The sequence below is a fragment of the Bubalus bubalis genome, chromosome 9, assembly GCF_019923935.1.
Source record: "Bubalus bubalis isolate 160015118507 breed Murrah chromosome 9, NDDB_SH_1, whole genome shotgun sequence".
NCBI classification, from domain to species: Eukaryota; Metazoa; Chordata; class Mammalia; order Artiodactyla; family Bovidae; genus Bubalus; species Bubalus bubalis.
In genome coordinates this window covers 106607967-106629650 of record NC_059165.1, presented here as the reverse complement: position 1 = coordinate 106629650, position 21684 = coordinate 106607967, and the positions used below count along the sequence as shown (strand labels likewise).

The 21684-nt window shown below is 46.3% G+C and overlaps 1 protein-coding gene, 1 long non-coding RNA gene and 1 other non-coding gene across 7 annotated transcripts in view; 1 reads left to right on the top strand and 2 right to left on the bottom strand.

The window, feature by feature from the left end:
• Nucleotides 1-1544: 1544 nt before the first annotated feature.
• The window catches only part of PBX4 (PBX homeobox 4), a 54996-nt gene continuing 34856 nt past the window's right edge, over nt 1545-21684 (top strand). For 3 of the 5 annotated variants that reach the window (XM_044948385.2, XM_044948384.2, XR_006553574.2), the window contains exon 1: nt 18917-19701. In XM_044948385.2, the coding sequence (XP_044804320.2) occupies nt 19535-19701 (167 nt within the window). In that variant the 5' untranslated portion in view covers nt 18917-19534. Of the gene's footprint in view, nt 1801-18916; nt 19702-21684 lie in introns of those variants that run through there. The other 2 variants (XR_003111611.3, XM_006080366.4) reach the window with 2 other exon arrangements.
• On the bottom strand, nt 14843-14949 carry LOC112587219. The gene has a single exon (XR_003111735.3). It is a non-coding gene; the product is annotated as a U6 spliceosomal RNA (small nuclear RNA).
• LOC123335188 overlaps nt 18601-21684 on the bottom strand; it is a 30693-nt gene continuing 27609 nt past the window's right edge. The window contains exon 2 of the long non-coding RNA XR_006553575.2: nt 18601-18923. This is a non-coding gene — a long non-coding RNA (uncharacterized LOC123335188). The remainder of the gene's footprint in view (nt 18924-21684) is intronic.

Below are 21684 nucleotides of genomic sequence, written 5' to 3'. Positions count from 1 at the left end.
GCCGTCAGTTTTTCCCTCCCCTGGAGGTTCTCTCCTGTCTACCAGGTGACCAGGTTTTTTTGTCTCAGATGGTACTCATAGCTTTCAACCCCCTCCCCCCACCACTATTCTCTGAAGGACACCAAAGTTACCGACCACTTTTCAGGTCCTTCGTGTGGTCACTGACCACTCTAGTCACTGACATTTCCATGGTCCCCACGTGTTCTAGTACTTCTGTTAACTTCTGTTTCACACCTAATGTGAAAACCATGTAGTGGTTTTCACATTAGATGGTGTTTGCATTTCCTCTCCAACAGTAGCGGGAAGAAGATTCTGAAATGTTCCCCGGAAGTTGAAGTTCTTTCTGAGCCTGTGTCAGAAATCTGTCCCCAAAGCAAACAGGCTCTAGGAGGTCCCATGACTTTGGAGAAGTGATTTATGTCCAATAATAAATCCTTTTCTCTCACACAAGAATCCTCCGATGGTAGGAGTCCTAACAGCTAGAAACAAAGGCCTGTGAAGATTCACTCTGATTTGGGGATGCATCACAGGGTAGGTCCTCAGAAAGCATCCTTCCCGTGCTAGCGGAATGCTGTAGAGCGAAAGAATAAATAAACAAGCAAGGTCACTCTTACGCTGAATCTTGAAAGGTGAATTGGTTTGTGCAACTGAGAAAATCACTCAGTTTTAACTTCCCAGCCACCATCACCACATATTCCTGTGCCACCCGTGGAACACTAGAGGTGCAGCAGGGGGAACCAGGAGGCTGGAAGCCCCAGTGACCTACCTGATGGGACCTAGGCTGAGGGACGCACTAGCTCACTGAGCAGGGGTCTGGGGCTCAGGATTTCTGGAGATTGTGTGGGGGGGGTGGGGGGGTGGGGGGGTGGGCGGCGGGGGTGTTGATGCGGTTCTGAAAGGCAAGGGAAGGTTTGAAAACAAAGGGTGGCTTGAAGGAAGAGTGGGGTGTCTGATAAGTTAGTATCTGAGATGTGTAGGTTCCTAAGGGATGCTCTGAGACATGGGAGCCTATGAAAAGGGGAGAGGGGTGGGCTCTGGCTCTGAGCGGAGCGGTCGCTCTGAGGAAATGCGGAAGGCAGGATGTGAGAGGTGGGAGTCTTGAAGCAGAGCAAAACCGGCCTCGCCCTCTCCGGCTGGAAGAATGTGTGCTTAGTCGCTCAGTCCGATCCCATGAACTGTACCCCGCCAGGCTCCTCTGTCCATGGGGATTCTCCAGGCAAAAATACTGGAGTGGGTTGCTATGCCCTACTCCAGGGGATTTTCCCAACCCAGGGATCGAACCCAGGTCTCCCTCATTGCAGGCGGATTCTTTAAGGTCTGAGCCGGCAGGGAAGAGGGAGGGGGTTAAAATGGAAAGCGCCGTTGCTCAGCAACCTCCAAAAGAGTCCTAGGCCGTTGAGAGGGGCTGGTGGGGGCGTGTCTGTGGGCGGGGGTGAGGCTGCTTGGGCGGCGATGGTTGGCTGGCGGCGATAGTAGGGCGTGTCCATGGGCGGGGCGCCGCCGCCTGCCTGGCGGCGGTTGGCCGTAGGCGGAGGCGAGGGGCGGGGCTCCGGGGTGCGCGCGCGGGGCGCACGGACTGCAGCAGTTGGCTAAGACGTCCGCGCGAGCTCTCCAGGCTCGCCAGCTCCTGGTTGAGCACCCGCAGCTCATGGACGCTCCCCAGCGCCCGCCGCGCCCCGCGCCGCCACCGCCTGCCCCGCGCCGCTCACCGCCCGGGCCCCCACCGGGCTCCAACACAGGCGATGTCCTGCAGCAGATCATGGCCATCACCGACCAGAGCCTGGACGAGGCGCAGGCCAGGTGCTGGCGCGGATTCGGCGGGGGGCCATCCAAAGTCGCTTCACTGAAGGGGGCGGGCCGAGGGGCCAGGACCGGGGCAGCTGGGGTCGTGAGGGGTGAGGAAGGTGCAGGGTGAGAGATGCGATGAGTCTCTGGGCGGAGAGAGGGAGGGCAGGGCGCATGGGAGAGGGAGGCTTGAGGAGGACTGAAGCCGGATTCTGAGGCCGAAGGGACGTGAGGGGTTAAAAAGGAACGGATTGAAAGGGGGCTTATGGAGCTAAGCAGTTGAGTGATAGATTTTAAGAGCTCGTCCTGAGGTGAGAGGGATGAGTTTAAGGAGAGTTTGTGGATGGAGAGGTTTATGGTGAAAGGTGGTTTCAAGGTTTATGGAATTGTTTTGGAGATGAGGGGTTTGGAGATGATTGTTTTGGAGATGAGGGGTGTAAGAGCTGAGAGGTGGGTACACACAGGATTTGTGAATAATGGACAACGGAATGAAATCAGTGGTACTTACAAAGATGGGTAATTAGGGGGGCTGGTAATGGAGAATGAGTTGTGGGAAATAAGACTGGGGAATAAAGAGAAAGACGTTGGCACCCCACTCCAGTACTCTTGCCTGGAAAATCCCTTGGACGGAGGAGCCTGGTAGGCTGCAGTCCATGGGGTCGCGAAGAGTTGGACATGACTGAGCAACTTCACTTTCACTTTTCACTTTCATGCATTGGAGAAGGAAATGGCAACCCACTCCAGTGTTCTTGCCTGGAGAACCCCAGGGATGGGGGAGCCTGATAGGCTGCCGTCTATGGGGTCGCACAGAGTCAGACACGACTTAAGCAGCAGCAGCAGCAGTCATTTGATTTGGGAATGATCCAGTAAAAAAGTTAGTGGGGAAGCTGAGTGGAGACAAAGGATCCCCCCTTTTTTTAAATTAATTTGGCGAATATTTGTTAGATACTATGTGTAGGGCACAGAGCTGGATGCTGACATAGTCACTGTTCTCAAGCTAATGGTTTGAGAGAGAGAAAATAATAACAAAACTAAGTTGTGAGAAAAACTGTAAGTAAAGGGATGGAAAGCTGTGGTGGAGAGGTGGAGCCTCTCAGGGGAGCCTATCAGGCTCCCCCATCCCTGGGGTTCTCCAGGCAAGAACACTGGAGTGGGTTGCCATTTCCTTCTCCAGGTGGAGAGGGCACCGCACCTTCAGAAGTCCCAGGGTGGGAAAGGGCAGGAAGAAAGCAGAGCTAGGGACTGAAAGTCCCTAGTAGAGTGGAGAGAGTCTGGAACCAGGATCACATGGGGATGACAAGCCTCAGGAAGGAGTCTGGGTTTTGTTTCAGCTGTAGTGGGAAAATCACAGTGGTTTTTATGTTTCACCTCCACCTACCACTTGTCAGCCAGCTAGGATTGGTTAGAATGTGCTTCACAAGGCAGCCCATTGTGTTTGGGGTCTGCTTGAATTATTAGAAAACAGCAAAGCACTTTTTGGAAGATGAGGTTTTATTGAATGGGACCTGTTTGGGGTAAAGGATGGTCCCTGGGGATGGGACCAGGGTCTGGAGGTATGAATTGTACAGTGCCTAGAACCTTCTAGGGAGGACAGGTTACAAAGCCAGGTGAACAGCAGCCCCAGAAACAGAGGAGGCAAGTAAAAGGTGGATGTGGCAGGCATTCTTCAAACTTTCTTTCCTCTGCTTCTTATAACATGTCAATTCTTTCCACAGTTTCAAGGCCTCTATCTGGAAAGTTAAAAGTGTCACATATTCATACTTCCACCCCCACCCCCACCCCCTGGAGCAGTGTGCTAGGTGCTACAGACAGCAGGATGGCTAAGAGGTTCTCTTATAATAAGCTCGTTCAGAAGTAAGGGGTGGGGGAGACTGACTTATAAACAGTCATCATAATAGCAGTGTGCTGAATAGAGGTGATTCCTGGCACAAAGAGCTGAGCCAGGAGAGGATGCCCTTCTGTGAGGCCCTGTCTGCTAAGCCAGTCTGAGAGCAAGGGCATTGTTGTGCTTTCCTTGGTATCCCCAGGGCTGTGAACAATACCTGGCACCTAGTATTCAGTCGAGTTTTGTGGCACTTAGATTCTGGAAGGATTGGTTGGAGCTAGGGAAAAGGGAAAACGGGCTTTTCATACCCAGGAACCACAGAAGCAGTGTTTTCTTGTTTGCCAAGTTACCTGTGTTCCTTCTGTTCTAGGCCTGGAGCTGCTTAAGCAGCTTGAACTCTGCTCAGACACGGCCTTCCTCAGGCATGTGGCACCCCAGCACAGCCCCAAGGCTGCTGCTTTTCTCTTGTCAATCTCGATTCTCAACTCCCTTAGGTAGGCTTTAGAATGGAATGCAGTCACTACTTGATGTTCTCAAAGAGAGTCCTTTTTCTTTGAAGCCTAAGAAACTGAAAAGGGAGGGTATGGTACTTGCTTTACCACCACATAGCTGTTAGGTAGCTGATTCCTGTTTTATTTCTGAGGTAGAAAGAGCGCTGGGGTTTCTATTTTGAGACTTTGGGGAGCTTCACATCTGCTCTGCTTCTTGCGTAGCCTCTAGATGAATTCAGGGCCCTAAAAGTCACCCAAGTCCAGACACCAGTCTTTAGTCCTCTAGTGGACGGGCCACTAACTCCACTTCGGAGAAAACACAGCTTGGGTGGGCCTGTTCCTTGAAAGGAATGGCTACTGACTCCAGTATTCTTGCCTAGAGAATTCTGTGGACAGAAGAGCCTGGCGGGTTGAAGTCCATGGGGTTCCAAAGAGTCGGACATGACTGAGCGACTAACACTTTAACTTCATTCCTCATAGTAAACCCAGCAGCCAGGTTGATTATCAACCCGGGCAGGGGAGCAAACTGTGTTTTCCTGATTGGCCAACTGGGTGAGACCTTTCTGAGTCATTTTGACCCTGCGCTCTCTCTGTGCCCTGCCAACCCCTTCATAGCCCCTGGAGTCCATTTAGCTCAACTGGCTGGCAAGAAAGAATTTTTCATCTCAGATTTGAGGCCCTCTCAACCGGCTTTGTCCGTGCGTGCGTGTTCAGTTGCTAAGTCATACCTGACTCTGCAGCCCATGGACTGTATCCTGCAGGGCTCCTCTGTTGTGGGATTTTCCAGGCAAAAACATTAGAATGGGTTGACATTTCCTTCTCCAGGGGATCTTCCTGACCCCCAGATCGAACCCAGTTCTCCTGCACTGGCAAGCAGGTTCTTTACCACTGAGCCACCAGGGAAGCCCACTTTGTCATCATTGAATGTGTTTAAAGAAGGAAAGCACGCCTGTCCTCCTTAAACCTGGGTTTTTCTTGCAGCCTTCTACGTTATTAGGAAGGCAGCTCCATGTGCCTGTGTGTGATTCATTTCGTCATTATGGCTTCAGCTTGATGGAGTCTTGGAACAGTGAACTGTGTATTGTTCTTCCTTCCGGCTACACAGATAGTAGGTGGACACTGGGGACCTTGGAATGCACCATCTTAGTTAAAATTCAGCCCTCATCAGCTGGAGACTTCCTGTGTGAGGGATAACCAGTTTCTCTGAATGATCTTCTGACTTTCTTGGGTGATACCCTGAGGTTTTCCTGGAGAGTTTTACAGGTTCTGATTTGGACCTTTCACTGACCATGTCCTCATTCATTTCTTATATGGAACCAGGAAGGCAGAAAATTTTCTCTCATCTGCCAAAGGTTTCTAAGTATATCGCTCTATCACGTATAGCCTTATTTTTTATAATAGTACATTTTACATTTTAAAGTTTACGTAGTTTTTTTCATGTGCTTCCTTTGAATAACTTTGTGAATATCTTTGAATACCTTTGTGAATACCTTTGAAACCCTTTATGAAAGGTTTATGAGATTGCCAGATTCGGGTTGAAGGCTCTTTTGTCAGGACTGTCAGGCTCCAAAGTTCTTCCTTCCTCCCAGAGTTCTTAACCAGTGTTTGAATCATGGGCCCCTTTGAAAATCTGGTGCAATCTCTGGGTCCCCCACCCCACTACCATGGCCCCAAACACTGTGTTTGTATACCACACCTTTGAGAATCCTCAGGCTTCAGGTGCCCTGGGGTCTGAAAGCTGCCAGTCATCAAAGGCTGGTGGACTTACTTTTTGTCTAGTAGTGAGGTTCCTAAGAAGTCAGGGTGAAAACTCGGGACCTGGGAAAGCTGACAGGTGAGTTTTGGAAATTTAATTTAAAAAGGGGCCACACTCGCCCTCTGTGATGGCCCACATTCTGTCTGCAGAGTGTGCTTCTCTCTGAATCTAAATAAACCTACTTCTTACCTATCACTTGTCTCTCACTGAATTCTTTCTGCAATGAGACGTCAAGAACCTGAGCAAAAATAGTCTATAAAAACTAACCACGCCAAATTTCGCCACTCGCCCTCTGTGATGGCCCGCGCTCTGTCTGTGGAGTGTACTTATCTCTGAATCTAAATAAATCCACTTCTTACCTTAAAAAAAAAGGGGGGGGGTGCAGAATGGTCAGCGGTGTCACCCTGGAGACCCAGCTTCAGGCCTGATGTTCTGGGAGAAGCAGCTAAAGAGGACTGGCCTTCAAGTCACTTTGCATTTTGGAAGGATAGAAGGATTGTGTGGCCAGATTGGCAGATTTGGCTGCTGTGGTCACTTCTGGACCATTTGCTTGCAAGGAAACGCAGGTACTCGCTACACTGTCCATTGTGGTAGCCCCTTGCCATAAAGTAAATTAAAATGCATTAAAATTGGGGACTTCCTGTGCATCCCAGTGGTTAAGAGTCTGCACTTCTATTTCAGGGGGCACAGATTCAGTCCCTGGTTGAGGAACTAAGATCCCATATGCCATGCAGAGCAGCAAAAAAATAATAATAATTAGAAATAATAAAATGCACTAAAAGTAAATAGAATGAAACATTCAGTTCCTCAGTCACACTAGCTATATCTCAAGTACTCAGTAGCCACATGTGGCTAATAGCTATTATATTAATGAAGGTAAAAAACGTTTCCATCACTGTAGAAATTTCCAGACAACTGTGCTTTAGAGCAATGCGTCTCTCAGCTGCACCTGCAGCAGATCTCTGCAGAAATCCTGTTGCGTTGCAAATTCTGATGTGCCAGGTCCCAGTGGGGCCAAAGAGTCCACATTTCTAACCATCTCCCAAGGGTGCTGATCCCTGACCACACTTGGAGAGGTTGGACTCTCAAGAGTAGGGATGAAAAAAAAAAAAAAGAGTAGGGATGAGAGTGTGTCACTTACTTCAGTTTTCATGGATCATTTTACCTTGTTTTTGTTGTCCAGTTGCTAAGTAGTGTCTGACTGTTTGCGACCCCATGGACTGCAGCATCCCAGGCTTCTCTGTCCTTCACCATCTCCCAGAGCTTGCTCAAATTCATAGCCATTGAGTCAGTGATGCCATCCAACCATCTCATCCTCTGTCATCCCCTTTTCCTGCCTTCATCTTTCTCAGCATCAGGGTCTTTTCCAATGAGTTGGGTCTTCACATCAGGTGACTGAAGTATTGGAGCTTCAGCTTCAGCAACAGTCCTTCCAATGAATATTCAGGGTTGATTTCCTTCAGGATTGACTGGTTTGATCTCCTTGAGTAGATGGTTAATCTGACAAATGGAAATTATTTTTTGAGCCCAAATTGTGTGTGGGCATAAGGAATTTAAAATTAACCACAAGAGTCACATATTAGCATTGTTTTGCCTACTTAATATAGAAAGAAAATTAGAAATGAACCAAATAAAAATCAGAAAATAGTTGATTGTTTTCCCCTCTAGATGATACTTTTGATCTGGGGGCTGGGGCCCTGTTGTTTCAGGGTCTGTTTAATTTCCAGTCCAAGGAAATCAGGTTTTAGAGGCTCCAGGCATTGTTTCTAATATTTCCTGTACATAGGAAATGGCAACCCACTCCAGTGTTCTTGCCTGGAGAATCCCATGGATGGAGAAGCCTGGTAGACTGCAGTCCATGGGGTCGCACAGAGTCGGACACAACTGAAGCGACTTAGCAGCAGCAGCAGTCTATAAACCATAGCTCAAATTTGTGTTAGTTTGTAGAATTTGAGTATAATAGCAAATGACCAGTGGGGAATGGTACTAAGGTTTTTAGGGCAAAAAAGCTTTATATATAACAAATGAAAATATGACAAAGAGGGACTCCTAGTGATCCAGTGGCTAAGATTCTGTGCTCCCAATGCAGGGGTCCTGGGTTCAATCCCTGGTTGGGGAACTAGATCCCACATGCCACAACTAAAAGACCCTGCATGCTGCAATTAAGACCTGATGCAGCCAAATAATAAATTCATTAATAAATAAAAATTTTAAAAGGGATTATAATGCAACAGATGAGATTATATGATTAAAAAAAAATCACTATTATACATGTGTTAGGAGCTAGCTATATGGCATATGGAATGGTGTACCTGAAACTAAAAAGGTTATATTTAGAGGTTGGCTTTTAGGCAATGTAATGGACACTTCAATTAGGACCTTCATAACTTTCCTTAGGAAGAAATGATTTTTAATTTGATTTTTACTTCTATGACTTGTAAGATATTTTCTACTGGTCAAAATTTGTAAGACTTGCTTAATTCCTCCAGTATTTCTGCAGATTTTACTTATAATATGGAGTAAGTTCTGAATATTAAAAGATGGTGATGACATAAATTTGACTATTCTTAGAACTTACTCAAATGGCGAGGCATGTGCTGTCAAGTTAATGGTGTGGCCCTTGTCTTGGTACCTCTGGGATACTAAATATGGGAACACAGACCATTAGAAGCAAGCATGTTAGTGCATATCAGAGAGCATTCAGCCTTTCAGCACACCCGTCAAAGAATGCAAGGAGTCAGAAGAGGAATTTATGGTTCGTAATTTCCTAAAGCCAGATAGCATTAGCAAGAGAGGATCTATTAGTCCAAACCTGGGAAGTAAAATTTCAGTGCTAAAGTTTTCTGTTTCACCACGCTTAAGGAAGTTCTGTAAATGCAGGTCGACTTGGTGCCTGGCAGTCTGTGTCCTTAGCGTGCTTGCAGGTTTTAGCTCTGCTCCTAGCTTACCACACTTAGCTTGACTTGGTCTAGTGCCAGAGGGAAGTCTTGCTGTCCTTGGTGTACTTTTCCCAAGATGGACTTTGCTGGTTTTAAAATGATTTCCTGAAGCTATCTAGGATCACAGCAAAATCCCTTTTGAAGTGGTTTTATCAGTAAGTAAAGCAATATGTGAGTGATTCAGAAAAGTTTCATAAATGAGCAGGTTTCGGTCATTTAAGTGAAAGTGTGACTTTCCTGGTGACTCAGACAGTAAAGAATCCACCTGCAATGCAGGAGACCTGGATTCTATCCCTGGGTTGGGAAGATCCCCTGGAGGAGGGCATGGCAACCTACTCCAGTATTCTTGCCTGGAGAATCCCATGGACAGAGGAGCCCGGCGGGCTACAGTCCCTAGGGTTGCAAAGAGTCGGACACGCCTGAGTGACTAAGCATAGCACAGCACTGAGCACCTCCTTCAGAATGCAGTGGTTGATGATGATCACGACAGCTAAAATTTCTGTCTCTCATTTAAATCTCCCAGAAACCCTAGGAAGTGGGTGGTTTCACTGAGCTTCTAGAAGAGGAACTGGACCTGAGTAAGAACTTGCCTGAGGTCAGATGACTAGGGTGTGGGTGGTTGGAGATTTTGCCTTATTCTCTTGAACTCTGGTGCTGACCTGCTGTGCTCCCTGCTTCTCCCAGTGCCCCACGGGCTCCCTAGAGCATGACATCACTCAGAGCAGCTTGGAGCGGATCCAGTACTGTGGAAGATTAGAAAGCTGGACTGGAGCATCAGAGGCTGTTCTTTAAAGTTCATTCTTAAGCATTTAATCTCAAGTGCTCAGTAACCTTTCCTTTTGTGCCAGGTTCCGGGGATACAGCAGTGAGTCCCAAAGGTTCACGGTTCAGGAGAGGCAGACACTGCAGAGTGCAGGCAGGGGCGACCAGAGAGAGGGTGATGAGGAATCGATCAGCCAGGGCAAGAGAGACTACCTGTCAGCAAGAAGAGAGCCCATGGAATGTGCACCCTGGGACACCAGAGTCCAGCTGAAGTCAGGCTGGGTGTCAGAAGCATCCCCCGAGGAGATGACTGTGGCCTGGATGAGAGGCTTTGCCTAGGCCAAGGAGGCAACAGTATTCCAGGCTGGGGCAGGCATGTGTGCAAGGAAGGCATGGAACATGTGGTTCTGTCAGACCTGAGTGGAGGGCACGGCCTTCAAGGCGGGGACTCAGTGGGGTGACTGCCTGTCTTCTCTGCTGTCCAGTCAAGTATGAATGCCTTGCCAAGCACCAAGCAAGGAATGAGCATGAAGTTTATTCTGTTCCTTGTATAAGTACTTCTTGAAGTACTCCAGCCTTTCTAAGGTGTTGGTCCTGGATCAGAAGAAAGTTGAGTAGTCATTGGCTCTTCTCTACCATCCATTCTTCAGAAATGTCTTGAGACACTCATTTCTCTTACAGATTGAGCCTTCCAGTGGTTTAAGGACTCTTGCTCTTAGTTCTTATTAAAGCAACGTTCTTCTTTATTTATCACTTTCTCCTGCCCAAATGTAGTGTTTCCCCACCCCCTCACTTTGGCCATATCATGAGGCTTGCAAGATCTTAGTTCCCCAACCAGGGGTTGAACCCAGGCCCCAGCAGTGAAAGCGCCAATGTCCTAACCACTGGACCTCTAGGGAATTCTCCAAATGTGGTGTGTTCCGGCCATCATCCTCTCTGATTGTCTCTCTCGTCATGCAGCATTATTAAACCCCTTAATATGTTCTCTTCATTCCTAGAGCAGATGAGTGCCCAGGAGCTCAGCCCTATAACAGAGACCAGGAAGGAGGGGCTCCCAACCGAGCCCTGTGTGCCTTAGCCTTCTCCTCTCTTCTTTGGCCGTGGAAGCCACAGTCCTCACCCTAGTTTTTGATTCTCCACTTGCCCTACTTCAGCCTAGAGCTGTCGGAGCGCCACTTTTCATTTCTCCTCTATTAGTTTGACGTCTCTAGCCTCTGCCTTTCCTTCAGTCAAATTCAACAAATCTTTGCTTAGTTGTTGTGCCAAGTGTGGCGCTGGCCTGGACTTCCTGAAATGTGTAAGTTGAGGCCTTCATCATGCCCAGGCCAGACTTGGTAAGCTCTGTCAATAGAATAGAGGAGGGAGTAATGAACCCAGGCTGGGACAGGCCAAGCCATTGGAGTCTTGGACTTGACAGAAAGGTAGGACTTCCCCAAGACCCCTGGAGAAGGGAACGGCTACCCACTCCAGTATTCTGGCCAGGAGAATTCCGTGGACCGTAGAGTCCATGGGGTTGCAAAGAGTCGGACGCGACTGAGCAACTTTCACTTTCACTTTTCACTCTCAAGACCAGCAGAGGGAGCAGGTCAGAGAGATGCTGGTGAGGAGCCTCAAACACTTTGCTGAGGGGTTTGAGTTTATTGGAGCAGATAGTGAGTAGCCATTTCATCATGTGCCCAGAGAGATTCTCATCTCTCCATGGTTTTCAGTAAGAAATTTCAGGGCAGTGTCAATCGTGACCAGTCCATGGGTAAATTAGGAAATAAGAACATTGAAATGAGCTTTATGCAGTCTTAAACTTAGTCTACATAAAGGTTGCTCTTTCATTCAAGTCCTACAGAGTTTTTCTTCTGTTGTATTGAATACTTTTCCTTGTTTCCTGGTGCCAAAGTTAGCTCCTGATTCAAGGCTTCATTTTGCTAAAACTGCTGTAATGATTTCCATGGTTGAACTTGGGTATCAGGACATAGCCTCCACTCCTATTTACTTAGCTTTTTTTGTTTCATTGGGTATAACTTTGTTTTTTGAATGACTGTACAAATGATTGATGGCACCTACTATAGTCTGATTCTTCCTAGTTTACTAAGAAGTTTATTTTAAAATGCCAGGGGCATCTGCCTCCTGGACTGCATTCGCTTCTGGAGCTCAGCACCCTCTGTGAGTTTCTAGGTTTTCCATCAACATTTTATTTCCTCAGGGTAGGGACCATGTCTTCTAATTGTTGTTCTTTACCTTGGTCTGTCTCCAGGAGGTACATAATATTTGTCAGCTAAAACAGTTCTTCAGAAACAAAAATAATTAAGGGGATGTGATTCCGTCTTTTGTTGAGGTATTCGATCATTGTTGCTCTCAGGGAAGTTTTTTCAAGAAGTGTCCTATTCTAAGGGATAAGATCTCTGGATGTATCTCTAAGTCAAATTTCTCAATAATTTGAAATGAGACCTTGTTCAGGAAATAAGTCAGAGAGAAAAAGATACATCGTGTGTTTTCACTTATATGTGGAATCGAAAAAATAAAGCAAGTGAACAAATAGAACAGAAACAGATTCACAGAGAACAAACCAGTGGTTACCAGAGGGAAGAGGGCTGGGGGAGAGGCTAAATAGGTGAAGGGAGTTAAAAGGTACAAACTGGTAGCTATGAAATAAGTAAGTTATAGAAATCTATATGCAAGTCAGGAAGCATCAGTTGCATGTCTGCACATGCAACAACAGACTGGTTCCAAATCGGGAAAGGAGTACATCAAGGCTGTATATTGTCACCCTGCTTATTTAACTTATATGCAGAGTACATCATGAGAAACACTGGGCTGGATGAAACACAAGCTGGAATCAAGATTGCCGGGAGAAATATCGATAACCTCAGATGTGCAGATGACACCACCCTTATGGCAGAAAGTGAAGAGGAACTAAAAAGCCTCTTGATGAAAATGAAAGAGGAGAGTGAAAAAGTTGGCTTAAAGCTCAGCATTCAGAAAACTAAGATCATGGCATCTGGTCCCATCACTTCATGGGAAATAGATGGGGAAACAGTGGAAACAGTGTCAGACTTTATTTTTGGAGGCTCCAAAATCACTGCAGATGGTGATTAAAAGACGCTTACTCCTTGGAAGGAAAGTTATGACCCACCTAGATAGCGTATTCAAAAGCAGAGACATTACTTTGCCAACAAAGGTCCGTCTAGTCAAGGCTATGGTTTTTCCAATAGTCATGTATGGATGTGAGAGTTGAACTGTGAAGAAAGCTGAGCGCTGAAGAATTGATGCTTTTGAACTGTGGTGTTGGAGAAGACTCTTGAGAGTCCCTTGGACTGCAAGGAGATCCAACAAGTCCATCCTAAAGGAGATCAGTCCTGGGTGTTCTCTGGAAGAAATGATGCTAAAGCTGAAACTCCAGTACTTTGGCAACCTCATGCGAAGAGTTGACTCCTTGGAAAAGACTCTGATGCTGGGAGGGATTGGGGGCAGGAGGAAAAGGGGACGACAGAGGATGAGATGGCTGGATGGCATCACTGACTCGATGGACGTGGATTTAGGTGAACTCCGGGAGTTGGTGATGGACCCGGAGGCCTGGCGTGCTGCGATTCATGTGATCGCAAAGAGTCAGACATGACTGAGCGACTGAACTGAACTGAACTGAGGAATGTTATGCACAGCACAGGGAATATAGACAATATTTTATAGTAACTTTGTTTCTAGTATAAGCTATAAAAATATTGAATTACTATGGTGTACACCCCAGTCTGGGCTTCCTGTGGCTCAGTGGTAAAGAATCCACCTGCAAAGCAGGAGCCTCAAGGGACCTGGGTTTGATCCCTGGGTCAGGAAGATCGCCTGGAGAAGGGAATGGCAACCCACTACAGTATTCTTGCCTGGAGAATCCCGTGGACAGAGTAGCCTGCGGGCTACAGTTCATAGGGTCGTAAAGAGCTGCATACCACTGAAGTGATTTAGCACGCACACACACCCAAAACTAATGTAGCATTGTAAGTCAACTATACTTTAATAAAAAATTAGTAAACAACTACCCCCAAAATAAATGAAACAATAGTTTGTTCAGGAAGGCAGGTCATTCCATAATTTGGAATAGTAAGTAATAGCTAACCTTAGAGGCTGTAGCATGCTGTTGGTAGAAGCCAGGATGTGACTGATGCTCTATTCATCGCCACAGTCCTCTCTCCTTATACAGTGACCACTATATAGAAGTGCCTCATGTCTGTCCTGTAAATAGTGAATAAGTGGGGTTGGAGGGTGGTAAAGCTGAATGCTTTCATTTTCTGGCATGATTCCATGTGATAATAGCTTTGTTACAGGTTGGTTTTAAAAGGATATTCACAGATTTGTTTTTCAATTTAGTTTATCCTCAGAAGGTTCTTTATTTAAAGGATTTATGATTTCTAATTCATTGGAATTTTACTTCTTCATAAATATTAACATTTTGTTTTGTTTTAATGCAGATACTTGGTTGGGCAGAACATGTCATGTGCTTGCTAGAGGTGCCAACACAGACCTTGTTCTTCTGCCCACAGTCCCCATTCACCGCCTTACTATCTGGTCAGTTATCTGTTGCTATGTAACAAATTACCACAAACCTAATGGCTTAAAACAACGTACCTTTGTGATCTCAGTTTCCATGGGCAGGAATGTGGGCACATGTGAGCTGGGTCGTCTGCTCAGGGTCTCGCAAGGCATCAGGCAAGGTGTTAGCTGGTCTGTGTTCCTATCTGAAGCTCTGGGTCCTCTTCCAGTCTCATAGGGTTGTTGGCAGAACTGTTCCTTGCAGTTATAGGATGGAGGTTCCTATTTTCTTGCCAGCTGTCAGATGGGGTCTGCTCTCAACTCTGAGACTCCCTAGAGTTCCGCGTTATGGCCCTCTCACAACATAGCAGCTGGCTTCAGAGACGACAGGTTGCATTCCCCAGTCTACTATATTAGAGTCATAACATAATGTAACATAACTGCAGGCAAGACTCTATCATCACCGTTGCTGCCCTGCAAGTCACAGAATCTGCCCAAACTCAAGGAGAGAAGATCACACTCAGTGGGGGTCACCTCAGGGTGTGTCCATCGAAGAAAATAATCCATCCTTTCTGGTGACGCTGTCAACTCCCTGGTCTGTCATATTTTATGAGATCATTAATGGTTTGCTGTCAGCTAATCACCTCTAGATCAGGAACATGCTGGAAGGTGAGACATTTGTTTACTGTTCATAATAAACCACAAAAAACATTCTGTGAAATCACTTTGTGTTCATTCCAAGGTGCCTTTATACTGTATCTTTTTTTTTTTTTTAATGGAATGCTTCATGAATTTGCATGTCATCCTTGCACAGGAGCCATGCTAATCTTCTCTGTATCGTTCCAATTTTAGTATATGTGCTGCCGAAGCGAGCACTATACTGTATCTAAAGTAAGATGTTTTATAAGCAGGAAACTGACCTGGGAATAAACTTTCCTAGAATCCCCTTTGAGAAGCAAAGCAGCCACCTTTATTCTCTTTCCTCTTTCCTTGGATTTTTAGAATTACCTCACAGAGGATAACAAGCTCTAACCAGAGTCCATTTTTGTGATGATAATAACTGCTTCTCTGGAAGGAAAGCATTTTGGCATAATATCCTGTGGGATCAACTACTGCACACTGTGTAAGAAAGACTAACATTTGGGTTCAGCTTTACAGAACGCCGAATCTCATCGCCCATTAACCTTCTCATATTTGGCTTCAGAGATGTGTATCTTAGTTCTGCACCCCAACCCTAACCTTTTGAAAGGCATCCCGCAGGGGCACGTGGTGAACTTGGAAAGCATTTGAAAATGAGGGCACGCTCCCTTAGATCAACATTATAGTGAGTTGTGCAGATGTTTGACCTTTCTCATGGTGTTAATCACATTTGGCTTCCATGATGAAGTTACTGGTTTTCACGTACATTATGTGTCCTCGGCAGCATCTTTTAATAACAGATGCTTGGATGACAGCATTATAGGTGTCATAATGCTTTTAAACATTTAAAGCAGCAGTAAATGTTAAAATAATGGCTTTTTGTTGTTTTTCAGTCGCTCAGTCGTGTCCACCTCTTTGTGATACCATTTACTTCAGCATGCCAGGCTTCTCTGTCCTTCACTATCTCCCGGGGCTTGCTCAAACTCATGTCCATTGAGTAGGAGGTGATGCCATCCAGCCATCTCATCCTCTGTTGTCCCCTTCTCCTGCCTTTAGTCTTTCCCAGCATCAGGGTCTTTTTCAATGAGTAGACTCTTCGCATCAGGTGGCTAAAGTATTGGAGCTTCAGCTTCAACATCAGTCCTTCCAATGAATATTCAGGATTGATTTCCCTTGGGATTGACTGGTTTGATCTTGCAGTCCAAGGGATTCTCAAGAGTCTTGTCCAACACCACAGTTCAAAAGCATCAGTTCTTTGGTGCACAGCCTTCTTTAAGGTCCAACTCTCACATCCATACATGACCACTGGAAAAACCATAGCTTTGACTATATGGACATTTGTCAGCAAAGTAATGTCTCTGCTTTTTAATATGCTGCCTAGATTTGTAGTTTTTCTTCCAAGGAGCAAGCATCTTTTAATTTCATGGCTGCAGTCACAATCTGCAGTGATTTTGGAGCCCCCCAAAATAAAGTCTGTCACTGTCTCCATTGTTTCCCCATCTATTTGCCATGAAGTGATGGGACCGGATGCCATGATCTTAGTTTTCTGAATGTTGAGTTTTCAGCCAGCTTTTTCATTCTCCTCTTTCACCTTCATCAAGAGGCTCTTTAGTTCCTCTTCTCTTTCTGCCATAAGGGTGGTGTCATCTGCATATCTGAAGTTATTGATATTTCTCCCATCTGCTTTTCCTCTTCAGATTGGCAATCTTGATTCTAGCTTGTGCCTCATCCAGCTGGGCATTTCACATGACGTACTCTACACGTAAGTTAAATAAGCAGGGTGACAATATGTAGCCTTGATGTACTCCTTTCCCAATTTTGAGCCAGTCTTTTGTTCCATGTCTGGTTCTAACCATTGCTTCTTGACCTGCATCCAGGTTTAGCAGGAGGCAAGTAAGGTGGTCTGGTATTTCCACCTTTTTAAGAATTTTCCAGTTTTTTGTGACGCACACAGTCAAAAGCTTTAGTGTAGTCAATGAAGCAGAAGTAAATGTTTTTCTGGAATTCTGTTTCTTTTTCTATAATCCAGTGAATGTTGGCGATTTGATCTCTGGTTCCTCTGCCTTTTCTAAATCCAGCTTGTACATCTGGAATTTCTCAGTTCATGTACTGTTGAAGCCTAGCTACAAACAATCAAATTTGTATGTTGACTTCTCACATATATATACACCCTGGAGATTACAGTTATGCTCACTCTCTCTCTTGTGTTGCCAAATCCCCTCCCTAGACTGGCTTTTGGGCATATAAACATGAGCTAGTGTCTCCCATCTTTAAAAACACACAAAGAAACAAAAACCTCCCTTCACTCTCCCTGTCTTTGACCTGTGCCTGGGATTTGGGTGGGTGTTATTTTGTGTTTTTGGCTGTCCTGGGTCTTCATTGCCTCTCATGAGCTCTCCATTGTGGCATGCCGGCTTTTCTCTAGTTGCGGAGCGTGGGGGATCTCTAGTTGTGGGGCACAGGCTCTAGAGCACATCGGCCCTGTGGTTGCTCTGTGCTTTGTCCCGAGGCATGTGAGATCTGGATCAAACCCAAGTCCCCTGCATTGGAAGACAGATTCTTAACCACTGGACTGCCAGGGAAATCCCTAGGATTTGTTTTTAATCAGGTATAATAAGATGAAAGACAGAGACAACCTCAAAAAAAGAGTTTATCACTTAAAATTCCTGAGAGAAGGCAGTCCACGCCGTGCAGGGCTACATGGGGAAGCGCCATATGGGCAGACGTGAGGAGAAAGCATGGCCTGGAGCCTTTATTATGATTTCCATGAAGTGGCGCTAGTGGTAAAGAACCCGCCTGTCAATGCAGGAGACATAAGAGACATAGGTTCGCTCCCTGGGTCAGGAAGATGCCCTGGAGGAAGAAATGGCAACCCACTTCAGTATCGTTGCCTGGAGAATCTCATGGACAGAGGAGCCTGACAGGCTACAGTCCATAGGGTCACAAAGAGCCGGACATGACGGAAGCGGCTTAGCGTGCACGTGTGAGAAGGAAGCAGTGAGGCTGGGTAGACAACCGAGCAAATTTGGGACTGGATAGTTTCAATAATTTCAGCAGTTTCTCTCTGCTCATCTGGTACCTGGCACCTGGGGTGATTTAGGGCTAGGGGCATCTTGACTGGTGCTGAGAGTTAAAGCAGTAGTTAGGAGTATGGGCCTTGGATTTGAGTTTGCATATGAAAGACACACTCTCAGACAAGTATGTGTGGATTTAGCTAGCCCTGGGAAAGTCGGTCTCTCCCTGCCCCGGGATGTCAAAGTCAAAGCATCATGAAAGACAGAACATGCCGCAGCTAAGACCGGTGCAGCCAAATGAATGAAGGAATGAATAAATTTTTTAAAAATAAATAAGAAAAATTCTCAACATGATTAATATACACCCTTTCTTTTAGCACTTGGTGCATTTCTTTGCTGCTTTTTGTGATAATGTCAGAGTTTGTGGTTGCTACTTCCACTTCCTCTCCCACCTCCACCCACCCTCTCCCAGCCTTCTCCTCCCTCTGCTGAGTCAGTGACCAGTGACCTTCATGTTGCTAAATCCAACGTCTCTTCTCCTGCTTCACCTCTCAGAGGCATTTCTCACAGAATACGCTTCTGTCTTTGAAACTGTTCTTGGTTCCTCCCACCTGGCAGTTTGGGCCCCAGTCTCCTCTGCAGGACTTTCTCATCTGCTTGGCCTCTCCAAGAGCAGATGGCTGAGCCAGGGGCCTGGGTCCCTCTATCTACATTCTCCCGTGGTGATTCCCTCAAGTCTTGTGACTTAAAAGTGCCATCTCTATGCCCAGGGCTCCATCTTTACATTGCAGGAAGGCAGGGTGGACCCCTTTCAGGGCCAGAGAGTGGGCTCTTGTCTAACACTAGGAAATGAATTGTCCAAGAGGACACACGAGCTGACAGAACAAGAGACTCTATTGGGAAGGGGTGCCTGAGCGGAGAGAAGGAGGGTAAGGGAACCCAGGAGGACTGCTCTGCCACGTGGCTCACAGTCTCAGGTTTTATGGTGATAGGGTTAGTTTCCAGGTTGTCTCTGGCCAATCATTCTGACTCGGGGTCCTTCCTGGTGGTGCATGCATCACTCAGCCAAGGTGGATTCCAGCGAGGAGGATTCTGGGAGGTTGGTAGGACATGTGACGTCTCCTGTTGACCTTTTGCATGTTCTTCCCGTTCCCGTTGGTGGTGGCTTGTTAGTTCTATATTTCTTACCAGGACCTCCTGTCGTAAAATAACACACAAATGGTTACTATGCTGCCTGGCCTGGGTGGCAGTTCCAGTCAGTGCTTCTCCTAACATTTATGTCGTTGATCTCCAGCCTTGAGTCCATGTCTGTGTACTATCTGCCTTCCTGATTCCTCCTCTTGGGAAGCTTATAGGGATCTCAGGTACAACCTGATCAAAACACAGCCCTCCTTTCCAGACCCTCCCCCAAACGTGCTCAACGCTCAAACCCCCAAGGCCCTCCAGTCTCAACGGCTTCTTAGATATGACCCCTGAAGCACATGCAGCAAAAGAAAAAAGAGATAAATTTGATTTCATCAAAATGGAAAACTTTGGTGCCTCAAAGTACACTATAAAGTCAAAAGACAGCTTATAGAATAGGAGGAAAAAGTTTGCAAATCATATTAGCATCTAGTATCCAGAATATATAAGTCTTACAACTCAACAATAAAAAAGAGCCTAATTTAAAAAGGAACAAAGGGGACTTCCCTGATGGTCCAGTGATTAAGAATCGGAATACAGGGAACTAGAGTCTGATCCCTGGTCGGGGAACTAAGATCCCTCTTGCCACAGAGCTACTAAGGCCTCACCCTGCAGCTACTGAGCCTATGCATTCTGGAGCCGGCAGGCCACAACAAAAAAGGGAATCCGTGACCGAGAAACAAAAGGCGGAGCCCGTGACCAAAACAAAAGGCGGAGTCCGTGACCGAAACAAAAGATCCCACAGGACACATCGGAGACCTCAAGTGCTGCAACTAAGATCCAATGCAGTCAAGTAAGTAAAGGATTTGAATAGACATTTTTCTAAAGAACAGCCTGCTGTACACCTGGAAGTACACAATATTGTAAACCAACGATTTGTTGTTGTTGTTGTTTAGTCACTAAGTTGTGGCCGATTCTTTTGTGACCCCGTGGACTGTAGCCCACCAGACTCCTCTGTCCACGGGATTTCCCAGGCAAGAATACTGGAGTGGGTTGCCATTTCCTTCTCCAGGGGATCTTCCCAACCCAGGGATGGAATCCATGGTGTCCTGCATTGGCACGCAAGTTCTTTACCACTGAGCCAGCTGGGAAGCCCATAAATCAATTATACTCCAGTAAATGTTAAAAAGACCAAATACACCAGAAAAAAAGAAGAAGAAGAAGGCTGATAGGCCTTCCCTGGTGGCATGGTGGATAAGAATCCACTTTCCAATGCAGGGGACCCAGGTTTGATCCCTGGTCCAGGAAGATTCCACAAGCCTTGGAGCAACTATGCCCGCGTGCCACAACTTCTGAGTCCACGCTCTGGAGCCCGAGAGCCGCAGCTACTGAGCCCCGGTGCCACGGCTGCTGGAGCCTACTGGCCCAGAGCCACGCACCGCAGCCAGGGGAGCCCACACGCCTAGAACCCGTGCTCCTCGAGAGAGGCCAGCACAATGAGAAGCCTGCTCAGCACAACTAGGGAAAGCCTGCACTCAGCAGTGAAGACCCAGTACAACCGAAAAAGAGTGACTAATAAATACTTGGAAAGATGTACAACGTCATTAGCCATTAGACAAATGCGAATCCAAACCGCAGTGAGATACCACCTCACACCCACAGGGGTGGCTATAATTTTTTTTTTTTTTAAGTAACAAGTGCTGAGGATGTGGAGAAATTGAATCCCTCTTAAGTTGCTGATAGGAAGGGAAAATGGTGCAGCCACTTTGCAAAAGTTTGCCATTTCCTTAAAAAGTTAAACGTAGAGTTACTATATGATCCAACCATTCTCCCTAGGTATGTGGTCGCACAAAAATGTACACATGCATGTTCATAGCAGCATTATTAATAATAATCAAAAGATGGAAATAACCCAAATGTCCATCAACTGATTAATAGATGAAGAAAATATAATCTAACAATGGAGTATTGCTGCTGCTGCTAAGTCGCTTCAGTCGTGTGCAACTCTGTGCGACCCCATAGACAGCAGCCCACCAGGCTCCCCCGTCCCTGGGATTCTCCAGGCAAGAATACTGGAGTGGGTTGCCATTTCCTTCTCCAATGCATGAAAGTGAAAAGTGAAAGTGAAGTCGCTCAGTCGTGTCCGACTCTTAGCGACCCCATGGACTGCAGCCTACCACGCTCCTCCGTCCATGGGATTTTCCAGGCAAGAGTACTGGAGTGGGGTGCCATTGCCTTCTCCGAATGGAGTATTAGTTGCCTGTAAAAAGGAAGGAAGCACTGATACACAGTATCTTGGATGAACTTTGAAAACGTGCTCTATGTCACCAGAGACCACATGCTGTATGACTTCCTTTTATATGAAATGTCCAGACAAATCTGTGAAAGCAGATCAGGAGTTGCTGAGTGGGAGGAGGCAGAAATGTGGAATGACTACTAATGAGAACAGGATTTCTCCTTGGGGCGATGAAAGTGTCCTGGAATTAGGTAGTGGTGAGAATTGCATGTGATGAATTAGCTAAAAGTCACTGAATTATATATACCCTTAATGGTAAACTTTATGATGTGTGAATTATATCTCAAAAAAATCAGCACTAATAAAAGTGCAATACATATCACATGAAACCACCCTGTAAAATCCTCCGTCGCTTCCTGTGTTTTCTGTTGCCAGCTGTGACGAATGAACACATTGTAGCTTACAAAGCACAAATTTAGGGCCTTCCATTTCTGTAGGTTCCAAGTCCAACGTGGCTCTTGTTGGGCTAAAATCAAGGTGTCAGCAGGGAATTCCTACAGGAGGCTCTGGAACAGTGGCCACTTCCTTGCCTTTTCCACC